General features: G+C 36.4%; 1 protein-coding gene across 2 annotated transcripts in view; it reads right to left on the bottom strand.

Annotated features, from left to right (window-relative positions):
- Sptlc3 (serine palmitoyltransferase long chain base subunit 3) overlaps positions 1-14,072 on the bottom strand; it is a 126,990-nt gene that overhangs the window by 61,951 nt on the left and 50,967 nt on the right. For both annotated transcript variants that reach the window (XM_021156537.2, XM_021156536.2), the window contains 2 exons: positions 5,149-5,273; positions 3,001-3,094 (listed from right to left, as the gene is read on the bottom strand). In XM_021156537.2, the coding sequence (XP_021012196.1) occupies positions 3,001-3,094; positions 5,149-5,273 (219 nt within the window). The remainder of the gene's footprint in view (positions 1-3,000; positions 3,095-5,148; positions 5,274-14,072) is intronic.

The following is a 14,072-nucleotide window of genomic DNA, read 5'->3' as shown; positions in this document are numbered from 1 at the left end:
GTTGTGGGTAGCTGGCGAGTGTCAGCAGACCCTGCGCCCCAGCTGCCCAGGTGCTTTTTCTCGCATCTCAGTCTTAATGTGGGACTCCTCAGAGCAGAAGCAGGGGCTGTCTCTGACTCTATTGCCTGCCCTTGGATCCCTTTCCCCACATTTGTCTAGCCTCATAGGAGAAGACGCTCCTAGTCCTACTGCAACTTGATATGCCAAGGCAGATTGATAAATGGGAGCCCTCTCCTTTTCTGAGTAGAAAGGGAGAACTGGAGGTTGTCCAGGAGAAGAGGTGAGAGGGAGGGACTAGGAGGAGAGAAGGGAGAGGAAGCTGCAATTGGGATGTAAAATTAAAATTAATTAATTAATTAATTAAAAAGAGTAAAAAAAATCTTCAGAGCTAAAAATAAAAGAATCTGGTGGGTTTCATGTTATTGACTTTTTATTTGGCCTGGTTCCATGTGTCATGCATGCAATTTGGCATTTTCTACAGAACCTTAAATAGCTATGTCATTCTAATCTATAGATGAGTGTTCAGGAGAATCACAAAGCTGCAAGTGGAGCTAGGAGAAATGAGTATCATTTATATTGTTGCCCCATCTAATTCTTTCCCACTTCATATGCACTCTCATTCCTTTCACCTCTCAAGAAAGTAGTCACTCAGAGGGCCCTGGATCTAGCTCTGCTCCCTAAGATGCTGCTTTCAAGATGTGTATAGAACACAAAGCCGCACCACGTGTAGTGTTAAGAGGGAGTAAAGGCCTTGTATTGTTTCTTACTGATGTTGCAAGAAAATTGACCAGATTAATTAACTAAAATAGCACAGACTTAAGGTCTTAACAAATCTGGCTGTCAGAACTGTCTGCCTGAGCGATTTTACAGCTTCAGCAGGACTGGTAGCTTTCTGAACATTTTAGATCCATTGGATTCTGCTTCCTTACATTTTACTGCTTCTAGGTCCTGCCTTCTCTGAGAACATGTTCTTCCATCTTCAAAACTAAAAACGACAGTTGCAGTCTTTCTTATATTACATTACTGTGACAGCTTTGGTTTTGCTTCATTTGTAGGGACCCGATTATTATACCAGACCCATGTATGTAGAGGCTTAATTTTAAAGTTAATTGGTTGACTCACAGAATTCTCTCTGTAACTTTAACTCCAGTTCCAGATAACAAGGCATCCATAGGTTCTGGGGATTAGAGCATTGGCACATTTCAGGGATTTATTTATTTATTTTTTATTATTTACCTTCCACAGAAAACTAAACAATAGCAGCTCATTCATACTGCATGTCTGTGGACTAGGAGGTGGCAAATGATGACCTAATTGCATAGTTCTAATGAATTGGGAAGGACAACATTTTCTCAAAGAGTTCCAGGTTATTCTGTTGTATTTGTAGGTTCATTTAACAACTTAAAATTAGCATCCAAAGCAACAGGTTTCCCTATGGCTTTTTCACACACACTTCCTTTGTGGTCCTTCCCTTCCCCAGAGTATTTTGGAGAGTTTCCTAAATACCTCCAAACTTTCATCCCTTCATTTATTAATTAGCTCCTATCTCATTATGTTTTCTGCAGGACTAATTAAATGAGCAAATAAATGTGAAGGCAATGCCAACAGCTAGACATCTGTTATATAATAAATTGTTAATAAGTGCTAGTTTCTGGTACAAAATCACCACAGCTGGCATTTATTATAAATACAAAGTGTCATCTATTTTTCTGGGAAAAAAGGCAGTATGAAAAGAAAGTTGTTGAATAGGTCGAATATTTGAAAACCTTTATAAAAATCTAGATGATTAAAAATTGATACCAATTATAGTCTCAGCAGAGTTGAAGGAAGGGGTGTACTAAGGACTAGAAATAAAGAAAATTGAGTGGAATGGAGAGAGAGAACTGTGGTAAGAAACTTTTTACAAAGTGTGTGTGTGTGTATGCTTACTTGTATGATCATGCATACAAACGAAGGAGGACTCTGATGTCAATGTGACAGAAGCAGAACTAAGAGATCACAAATGTCAATGCATTGCTTACTTTTACAAATAAGGGCATTGAATTTGAAAAAGATCAAAGTCTTTACAGAAAGTGGCACAAATTGGGGACATAGTTGGATCAGAGGACATAGATGTGACCAAACATGACCTGCTTCTTTTAAGGTGTTTTCCTAAGACTTTTGATGGTGTATGATCTGATCTATAAAGGGTGAAGGACTGGCCTTCTGCATCATTCTTGCCACTCAACCATGCAGCACAGAGCCTGGAAGGACATTTAAAATCTTTTAGATTTATTTTTCATTTTGTTTTATGTCTATGAATGTTTTGCCTGCTTGCCTGCATGTATGTATGTATATGTGTATGTATGTATGTAGTATGTGCACCACATGTGTGTCTCATGCCAAAAACAGTCGAAAGAGAATATCAGATCCCCTGTTGGAATTTCAGATGGATGAAAGCTACCATGTGTGCTGGGAATTGAACCTGGGTTCTCTACAAAACAAATAAGTACTCTAAACTGCTGAGCCATCTCTCCAGTCTCTGACAGGAATTTTAATGTCACCTAAGAGTATTTGGAGATATGAGTATTTTGTATATAGGAACAGGGAAAGCAGGCATTATGCCAAGAAAAAACCCCTAACTTTTTACTTAAGCATAGCTCAAAATTTAAAGTATTAGGACTTTCTCAAGACAAGGTTACATGAAAGGGAGAATTACAGCACGTCTGAGAATCAAATGGCATCCTAGGATATCAATCACATCTTTAAAGGCCACATTAAAAGACCACTAACAGTGACTTTAAAATATTTTGGTAACACTTAAGAATCTTGATGTTTAATACACTTCAGCCATTTGTTCCCGGTCACCAGAGGTTAACAAGGGAGCAGCAAATATGAGCATAACTGTCTTTCATTAGTATAAGTTGCCAGTTTGAAAAGCAATGACAAAGTCCTCTGAATAATCTTGATCTTTGTTTAGAACCAAGGCAGTGAATTCTGAGTAAATGTTCAGATACTCACTATTGTGTTTGAAGGGTCTTATGACTGCTCCTGAGAGTCGAGATCCTAGGACGATCGAAGTGTGGTTTAACTCATCACTTAAAATGAGGCATCCCTGTGCAGAAAACAAACACAAACCAGAAGATAAGGAGAGTAAAGGCAACATATGAGAACTAGAAAACACCAAAATCTATGTTAAATCAGAACTCTACTTAATTTGAAAAGGTTGAATTCCAGCTGGTATTTATATGGACAAAATCTAATCTTTCAGCTAGCTCATGGTTATGGCAGCTGTTTGTAAGACACTGCATTTTTTCCTGGAACATTTACAAATAGTTTTCAACAGCAAGATTGCCTTTCAGCATTAACAAGAGTCTATAGGATTGAGCTTTGACTGGAAGACTGATAACTTTGTGGAGGGCTGTACACTCGCTTGGTACCTGGTTCTGTGCAGATTATTTGGATGGTTCTCATTAGCTTTTCTGGCAGCCTAGGGCTTTTTAGAGTAAGGTATTTCAAAGTCTTACCTTGGGTTCTCAGTCTTCCTGTGCTAACATCCCATGGAGACAAAAGCATCTGTGTTTTGCAGTTAAAAACTTTGTATTTGCAAAGCTGTGCATGGAAAGTCAGTGTGAGGTGAGCAGAAAATGTTACTGCTTATGTATTATGCTGGTAAATTTGTTTTTCTTTTAAAAATGCATACATTAGAGAGCTGTTCAAGAATACCTAAAATTCAGAGTAATGATAGCTCTCTTTTATTTTCTGTGGTCACCTGTAATTGAATTCTTCTTTATATTTTGGTAATTCACATACAATATGTTTTAGGTTTTTTGAGGCTAATGCTAGAAAAATGGTTATACAAAAAATATATGTATACTGGTAATTTTCCTTTGGAAACATTTAAGAATTATTGTAAACCTCATGATACCTTATCTCTATATTCTTTGGCCATCTAACTACTATAAATAAAGCAGCTGTTACTTCCAAAAAGTTCCATATTTTTATATTAAATGTTATATATTTATTATATTAGCAGCTAATATATCATTGCAATTAACATTTACCCAACTATAATTTTAATGGTCATATCGTCATTTCTTCAATGAACTTTCACAGAATCCAACTTAAAATAATATATCACACTTAGCTGTCACTGCATTTAAAAAAAAACATAAATCTGAGCTGGGCGTGGTGGCGCATGCCTTTAATCCCAGCACTTGGGAGGCAGAGGCAGACAGATTTCTGAGTTCGAGGCCAGCCTGGTCTGCAAAGTGAGTTCCAGGACAGCCAGGGCTATACAGAGAAACCCTGTCTTGAAAAACCAAATCATTCAACCAACCAACCAAAAAAATTCCATAAATCTGATTATTACACCTGTTTATTTAAGATAAAGTAGCTAACTTCTCATTTTTTTTCCTCCAGAGCATCCTCACCCACTCTGGCATGATTTATGATGAGGTTCTATGTGATTTGGTGTGTACCTTCATTGTTGATCTCTTCTTGGATCATGAACCTGTGTTCTAGTTCCTTCCTGCTTTATGCTTTGCACATGCAGTCCCTTCTTCATTGTTCCAATAAACAATGTGCTTATCTATCAAAGTTCTGTTCTTATGATTCTAGTACAGGCATTGCAAGCTATCTCAACAACAGCTGGCTGCTCTTATCCTCTTATCATTCCTCATGTATTTATGTTCTTGTCCTGGAGTACTTATTCAATTTTATTTAGTATATTGTTTCTCCACTGGACCTCAAACTTTTAAATTTACAGGGCACAGGTCTTGTTCATCCTCATATGTAGATGATTTCATACCATGATATGAAGAATCTCAATAATTAGTCAACCAAATGAACAAATGGATGAAAGAGGATTTTTTTTTTTTGGTCTAAACTAGTAAAGTATTTGCTGCAAGACAAATGTAGACAAAAATCCATAAAAAGGGCTTTTCTAAGCTACTATTGAAGATGACATTTGACCCACATTTAGTGTAGCAACTCAATACCTGGGAGTATCACAATCAAAAGATTTTCTAGACTTATGTTGATATATTTTCCCAAAGATTTTGATGTTGAGAAAAGGATCCTTTTGCCAATGCTTTTGATAAAGGACTTATCCAAAGGTGTAATTCTTGGGAGTGGTATAGCAGAAGACACATGGCAACAAATTCTTACCTTTCCAACAAATATAGGGATATTCATTGAGTTGGTTGCGAATCCCATTCCAAAAGACATCACTGCTTCTACATTCAAGAACTTAGCCATGAGATCCTCCAACTCCTTGTGTATATCCAAGGTACCTGAACAGAAGTTACATGAGGAGTGACCCTTGCTTTTGAACAAGCCCAAGTTTAAAAACTTAAATTCTACTATACATACACCAACACAGACCTGTAGCATAGCAAGAAGCTTTGTCATAGTTTCAATCTAGAAACAACTCAAATTTCATTTGCTATAAAGTGAATGTATTAATTTTGGAAACACAGTTGAATGTAGCCTATTGAAAAACAAAAACACTGCTTCACGCAGTGATGTGGATAAAGTTTGAAAACACGTCAGGGCAGTTTTGTTTTTTGTTTTTGTTTTTGTTTTTGTTTTGTTTTGTTTTTGTTTTTGTTTTTGTTTTGTGCATGACAGAAATTTTGGGATTCTCTGAATGCTCTGTATTTGGATGTTGTTGGATACACATGTAGGTTTGCTTTTAAAAAAATCCATCTAGTTATATACATATGGCTGCTTTGAGCTATATACTTATGGATGCTCCCATATGCATTTTACAATGAAATAGAACTTATAAAATACACCACAATTCCTACATACTACAAGGAATTGTTACAATCCTCTTAGAGATTTCATTTACCTAAATTTGCACAGATTCTACAACTTTTATAGCTACCAGTGGTGTGTTTATTACATCTTTGGAAAGTATTAGATTCTCTGATAAGTCTGCTATCTAAATGATTTCATTTAATCTTAGACTTTGACTAGTGCAGCTAATATTATTTTACAGAGAAGAAAAAATCGCCCCAGTACAGGGGAACGCCAGGGCGAAAAAGTGGGAGTGGGTGGGTAGGGGAGTCGGGGGAGGGTATGGGGGACTTTTGGGATAACATTGGAAATGTAAATGAGGAAAATACCTAATAAAATATATATTAAAAAAAGTTTCAGAGAATACTCAACAGATAATCCAACTTAACTCTGAATGTTTGTTTTACTTCTCATGACTTCTCTTCCTCTCTTTTTCCTCTTCTCTCTCATCCTTTGCTTCTTCATCTTCCCACCACCTTCTCTCCTTTTCTTCTTTAACGTCATCTCTTATTACATAGCCCTGCTGCCTTCAAATTGGTGAGATTCCTATCTCAATTCTCTGAGTTCTCAGTTACAGAGATGTGTCACCATGCTAAGACTATAACATTTTATATTCTTGTTTACTGATCTCTTCTTAAATATTATAATCATATTACTCCTTGCTGGTAGCAAAGATTAATGCTTTCTAAATTTTGTTTGTAATCATTTTACCTTTTAGATCTACAGCAGCTAGCGTCATAGCTACTAGCTTATGTAGTTTGTGAAATTGAAGAGCTGAGCTCCAAACTATATTTGAATTTTACTAACTTGGTTTCAAATTTAAAATTAAAGTCCTTCAAAAATATTTCCAACCAAACACCTTATTAGTATTTGAATAGGGTTTCACTTGACTCCATTCTTGAAAATTTAGTATGTGCATTGAGATGTAATATGGATATAAAACACACCAGGAGATTTTAAATTGATTATATATGTTTAAATAGTAAATTAAAATGATAGATATTGCATTATATTTTTACTTGATAGTTTCCCTGGAAGATAGATTTGGTTAGGTATGCCTGGTAAATGATAGTATCCACTAAGCTCTCTCTCTGATGTGACAACTTAAACTTTTAACCCTACTGGCAAACTTTGAGTAAGAATGACTGTACTGTGTGCCACTTTTAACACTCTGTGGATACATGAATTCAAGTTTGAGAATAGAAAAACACACAAGTGGTGAGATGTAAATTGAACCTACAGGATGTAAAAGCTGCTGTTGAGATTTAAGAAAGAGCAATATTGTTGCCACATCCATTATAAACACATTTCCTTCAGTGTAACAATCAATATATATTACTATTCAGGATGAAATATTAGGATTCTATTCTCACTGGTATGTTAGCACCATTGTTATGCCAAAATGGTTGAAGATAAATTTTAGAAAGTATCAAGTGGTCAGGTCAAAGAGTTAATTCTTAAGATTTTTGTATTTAATATTAAGTAGGATTTTTGAGGAGCAATCTTTGTCCTTTATAAAAAAAACACAGTATTATACCAAAGATAGCTGGTGGCCTTCTCAAACCTGAGTTCATTTAACCCCACAGCTGTCAGAACAACACTTAGTACAGTCATTTTTACTCAAGGTTCAGTGGAACAATTTAATTGTCACACTGGAGACATGAATCTGATGATAAAAGAATTTATCATGTAAACCTAATAATATGACTTCTTAGCCCAGAACTCAGTGGAAGGAGAGAACCAACTCTTTGAAGTAATTTCCTGATTTCCACACATATGTCACACATACACACAAAGCATAATAAAATGTACAAAAGTAGGAATTGTATCAACAAACATAAAATATGTTTGATATATATCAAATATATGTTTGATATATATTTGAAATAAATCAGTAAATATACATATTAAATAAATATATTCCACACACAACAGAAAGAGTAAATTGAAGATGAAAACATGAACATAGGATCATGTACTGGGATTCATTTTTATTTATTTAGAAGACATTGCCTCCCCAAGGAGATAGTTGCAGGAGAAGGCAACTAAAAGTTAGGAGACTTTCTCTAGATCTGCCACTGATAGCTTGAGTAGTCTTTGGCTATTGTCCCTGAAAGTTGGTAAAGAGATTAGAAGATATGGTTTTGGATCTTCTGATATTACACATGCTCTTTCATCCATTTAGAATCCATCCTGTCAAAGTGGCGTCTCCCACTCACTTTCTCATCTCCACCCAATGTGTGAGTCATTCTCCACCTCCCTTCTAGCTGCCCAAGGCAAAACTACTCGGGAGATTAATTATATCATCATTATCCCACAATGATTAGTATTACTAAGTTGATTCCAGAAGTTGGAAAAATCTCCATTACAGAAGGTACACAAAGGGTGCAGACAGACATACAAGACCCGTGATTTCTACAGAAACTAAAGACATCAGAATGTTCATGGGAGTAACATTCATCGTGATCCTATAGCAGAGGTTTTGTCCTGGTGAGCACTATGCCCTGTCTAGCACTAACATTCAGTAGAGACCTAGAGAGTTATATGGAGACTTTTTGTGGAGAATGAAGAGCTAAGAGTAGAGGGTGCACCTAGGAAGATCAAAGATCCACGTGGAACCAAAGCAACAAGGTAACTAGGCAGCAAATATCAATATTTAGAGAAGCTGCTTAAAGATAGGAGGCCAAATTAGTCGACTCAGTAACTTTCCTCATAAGTCTTTCCTGTTCAGGGGAATCAACTGAGTAACTATGTCACAACTAAATCACTTGGACATATGTGGACAGATAATTAAGATAAATCTCCACCTTTGTTCTTTCTAAACCTGATGTTCCACATGTTTAGCTAATTGAATCACTGAAGGTCTGTAGGACGGTGTGGGATGTGCTGTTAGGTAAACAGACAGCCAAGCAACTATGGGATGTGCATGTGCCAAAGACTCTCTTGGGAGGTTTCCCAATGTAAGGAATTCCATATGCATTAATAAGAACACCACTTTTAAAAATTAATTACATTCTACTTTCTTATTACTCTATGCTAAAAATAAAGGATGATTCAAGAGAACGAAGTAGTTGTTAGAAAGTTGCTGAGCTTTCTTTCTACAGACATTGGGCTGTGCCTCAATCCAGTGCAGGTGTTAAGTTTAGCTAGTGGTCCAAATAGTTGGGTAGTTTAAAAAATAACATTCAATAGTCTGTCTTTGGTATATAAATACCGTCGTTTGTAAATCCCCACAATGCATAACTATCATGTAGTTGAAGGGACAAACAGACGCACAATCATTTTCATTTGGCTAGTATATATTGACTCCTGTTATTACTTTGATGTTTTCTTTATCCAGCAGGCTACTAACATCTGCTCCATGAATAAAAGAATACATATGAACTGGGTCTATCCTTTTGGCAGCTCACTAAGTGATATTTTCTGATGCCAAACATCGAGTTCATTGTCACAAGTCAAGTGAATAAAAAGTAGATTCAGGATAAATGACCAATACTCTGGGCATTGGACTACATGTTTCTTTTGGCTTTTTAGTGATGCTGACTGGTTCACCCTCAGCCAAAGTGTACAGATTGCTGGCTTTAATACTGGATACTAACACTGATTGATATCAATTGGGTAAAGGCAGTATTGAGAAGTCCATTTCTCAGTTACCAATTATTCCTCTGTATCACGTGTGAATCTATTTCCCTAACTGTGACTAGTCACATTTGGTTCATAATAGCCTGTTTTCAGACTGTTTCTAGAATTGGCCTCAGCACGGGTTGTCATTTAACATGAAGATCTGCCAGCTCTTCCCATCTGCCTGTTCTAATGGTGTTGCAGATCAGTTCACATCTGTGCCACTTTGCATGCACTGAGGATTCCTACATCCAAGCCAGCATCGGTCCTTGTGCCTAAAGGAATCACACAGAAGTCTTTGGGTACCTGGTTCTGTTACTTGCAGTTTATAGGGTTAAATTGACTCTTGGTGGAATTTATTTCACGTTAAACATTCAGAGAAAGATGTAAAACCAGATGGCTTGTCTGGCCACTTTGTTCAGAGACAAACAGCAGAAGGAACTTGCATTGGTATGCCTACTTAGAATTTCACTTTAAACGGAACACTCACTACCTCTTGCTAAATTAAACATTAGTAGATAATTAGAATGAGATGCAGGTCAAGTGTCTAAGGGAGGCATAGTTGGCAATTGTGACACATTTTCATGGTAATACTGATGACAAAAGAAGGAGGCATTAAGCTAACAAAATGACTTCTTCACTTTGTGTTTTCATTCATTTTTTAAAAAAATATGTATTTATTTAATGTATGAGTGCTCTATCTGCTTGTACCCTTGCATGTCAAAAAGGGCATCAAGATCATATTATGTATGGTTTTGAGTCACCATGTGATTGCTAGGAATTGAACTCAGAACCTCTGGAACAGCAGACAGTGCAATTAACTGCCTAGCCATCTCTCTAGCCCATGTTTTTATTCTTTTATTTCTGTTATTTTTTTTTTAACTTTTCATATCTTGAGAACTTCATCTATGAGTAATGTATTGCCATAATTTTCTCTCTTCCCTCCAGCTCTTTTCCTCTTACTTCTCAACTTCATGACCTCTTATTCTTTAATTATTATTGTTATGCACACACACACACATTTATATATACAACTTGTTGAGTTCATTTAATGTTGCTCATATGTGTATGTACTTTGGGACTGCAAAACCTAGAGAAGAAGACTGATCTCCCATTCTCAGTAACCATTAATTGTCCACAGATCTCTATTTTGGGATGGTGCTTTGAGAGATTTCCTCATCCATGTTGCTATGTCAATTGGTGCTGTCTATTCTTTCAGGTTTTAATTAGGTAATCAAATTATTGAGGTTTCATGGATTCAGTTGCTGGTCATATATAGAAGACACTATCTTGCAACAGATTACTTTTTCTTTTTTACTTTTTTATATAAACAGAATATTTTGCTATACATTTAGACAGTAAAATATCAAGTTAATCAACACGCTCAGTGGTTCTCATAGTAACCCTTGTGTGTGTGTGTGTGTGTGTGTGTAAGGCCTCTAGAATACATTTCTTAAGCAATATATTCTGATTTTGGGGTAATGGATATATCTCAGTAGTTAAAATACTTATGCTGCATACTGAATTCAGTCCTTAGTACTGACAAAATTAAAAACGAGGCTGTAGCATACAGGGCTTCCTGCTTGGTGAGAGCACTGATGTCTTTCCCAGAAGTGTGCTAAGACTCGTCCAGCTCTATGAAATCTATCAAGCAGGGAGAAAATTTTCTTGACATTCAATGTTGATTTCTCAGTGTCCTCAATTGCAAAGTAAGCGGTGTCTTCAGCAATCTGTGCTTACCATTTAGTTTTGATGGGCAACTAAAATTAGTAACAATATTCTGTGTTGTTAGGAGTGCCTTTGAGGCCTTCCTGACTAATAACTCAAAGGGAGAGCACCACCCCCTCCCCCGCCTGGAATAGAGATTTTTCACTTAATAATTCATGTTTCATGGGAGCAGCACACTCTGCCCATGCAGGGTAGATCTATTCAAATTCCTTTTACAACATACTGTATTTGAAAAGTTAGCTCATCATCTCATGGGTTTCTGTTAAGCTTCTTTAGAGTTTTGGCTAGCCCAGTCATTTTTCTTTCCTATCTCAAAACTCCCATACTCACTTAACCATTTAACTCTAGAGTATTTCCCCCTGTTATTCTTTGTCACCTGTGCTCTATAGTGATGATGTAAATTTCTGTACAGCTTTTTTTTCACTCCTGTTAACTCTTCCCCACTTCCTCGTTTTTCTCACTTTCACTCCTTTCCATGTTTGAATCTTTTTGCCTCTGGGATTCTTTTTATTTTCAGTGAAAATATCAAGCAAATCAACATGCTCACTGGTTCACATAGTAACACTATTGTATGTGAGCATGTGTGTGTGTGTGTGTTCATGTGTGTGTGTGTGTGTGTGTATGTGTGGGGTGTGTGTGGGGTGTGTGTGTGTGTGGTGTGTATGGGTGTGTGTGGGGTGTGTGTGTGTCTGTATGCGTGCATGTGTGTCTATATGTGTGTGTGTGGGGTGTGCGTGTGTGTGTGTGTCTGTATGTGTGTGTGTGTTTTAAATCTGGGTTTCCTATGAAAGATAACATGAGATGCTTATCTTTTTGAGACCAGGTTACAGTACTGAGTATAATTTCTTTTTCAGTTCCATCCATTTATCTGAACATTTTGTGATTTTGCTTTTTTTTTTTACATTCAAGTAAAATTCTGCTATCTATACATTCTATATTTCATCATCTATTTGTCAGTTACTGGACATAAATTGATTGCACTATTGTAAATAGAGCACCAGTGGACATGGATCTACAAGTATTCTGTAGTAAGATACAATACCCTTTGGTATATTCCCAGGAGAGGCAAGCTAGACTTTGAGTTCTAGCTTTCCAAGACCCCTCCAGAGTGCTATCCAAAATAGTTGCACTAGTTTACACTCTGGCCAACAATGTATAAATGTTCCACCTTAACCACATCCATACCAGTATTTGTTATCATTTGTATTCCTGGTGATGGTCATTCTGAGTCAAGTAGACATAAACCTAGACAGGAGAGGGGGTGAGTTTAAGGCACTAGAAGGATTTAAAGGGAGGTAGTGGTGGGTGAAACTTTATTTATGAACAGCTGAATTATAATTTCATCTACTCTTCCTGTTACTTTTGTCAAATTAGTAAAATAGAAACATAAGTCTTACTTTGCAAAAGTACAGACCAGAGAGCTCCTCGATTACTTAGTGAGCCTCGAATGAGTGGACTTTTGGTTTTACCAAGGAGAACTTTAGTATTAGGCAATGACACCCAAGAGAATTACTCTTAGTTTTGAGTTCTCAGCATATGGAATCTAGCAATTTCTGAATGGTAAGTCATTAAAACTATGCCTAGGCTATGTGTTTTATCTTGAGTCAGGAGGTAGAAGAAGTTTATCTGCAGATTATCAACTTCTGTGAATCTCAACTTTTGTCACTCCAGGTTTGGGGCACATACTATACTGAAGTAAAACTATTGGTATGTCACACTGATATATTATACTTGCTTGGCTCTGTTGAACCTACAGGGCCAATTTCTACACTTTTGGAGATATCTGTGCTTGTTGAAATTTGGCTTGTGTATAATTCCTAATGCTGTCAGGGGAAGGGCAATTACATTGTCAGAACTCCATTAGGGCTCAGGAAATTGCCAAGAGGCTTTCAGAAGCAAAGACATATTTTCATGTTTCTACTCCCAAACAATTCCTCTGAGAGTACCGTATTCTTTATGAGGACCCTTAGAGAAAAATAAGGCTTGAGAGTAAGGCAATGACATTTCATTAATCAGAATTTACAATAATTTGATCTGAAAGGAACTAGTGCCATTTTTTAAAAAGGGTTTTGCTATAGAAGTAAAATAATTGTAATGGAGAATCTCTGTAACTTATACAATGAAACAAATTGTTTATAAACATCTTTGTAGCATTGATTTGCATAAAATTGTTTTCAATTAAAAATCTCTTGTAGTAGTCTGCCTTGTTCATGCTAGAAAAGTACTCCACCACTGAACTATATCTCTAGTGTACCTCTCCTGGAGTCACTTAAAAAAAAATAAAGATCTTTGCTTGATAGCAATTTCTTAGAAACTACTCATTACAAAAGAAACTTGAACATCTGAAGTTAATGTTTATTTAAAGTATGTTTTGATTTCTACTGATTTGCTGCTCCAAGCTGGCCTTTTCTTCAGAAGCTTGAATTAGTGAAACTATATCCTTCCTATTTAGCTTCAAAACATTTGGCAGAAAATATAAAGAGATGACTTGGCAATTGAAGTGAATGACAGTATAGGATGAGTCATGAATCCATGCTGTAGGATTTACATACCAGTGGTAAAGGGCAGTGTTCTTAAACCGAACAGAAAGAGATTTCAGCAAAGCTGTACATTATTAATAAAGTGAGCATTGCAACTGAAACTTTAGAAATATGTCTTTTGTACCTTTTTTGTTGTTGTTGTTGGGTTCTAAGTCAATGTGATGTGTTCATTTTGGTGATTTGAAAAATGAAAGCATCGATGGGTACACCCCAAAGCTATAATTGTGGTTGTAGGAATGTTCCCAAATGGGCATGTGTTTAAAGTAAGCAGGATTTTATTTTCCTTTTCCTTTCCTTTTCCCTTTTCCTTTCCTTTTCCTTTTCCCTTTTCCTTTCCTTTTCCTTTTCCCTTTCCCTTTTCCTTTTCCCTTTCCCTTTCCCTTTCCCTTTCCCTTTCCCTTT

The sequence above is a fragment of the Mus caroli genome, chromosome 2 (genome assembly GCF_900094665.2).
Source record: "Mus caroli chromosome 2, CAROLI_EIJ_v1.1, whole genome shotgun sequence".
Lineage (NCBI taxonomy): Eukaryota > Metazoa > Chordata > Mammalia > Rodentia > Muridae > Mus > Mus caroli.
This window is presented reverse-complemented; position numbering and strand designations above follow the sequence as displayed.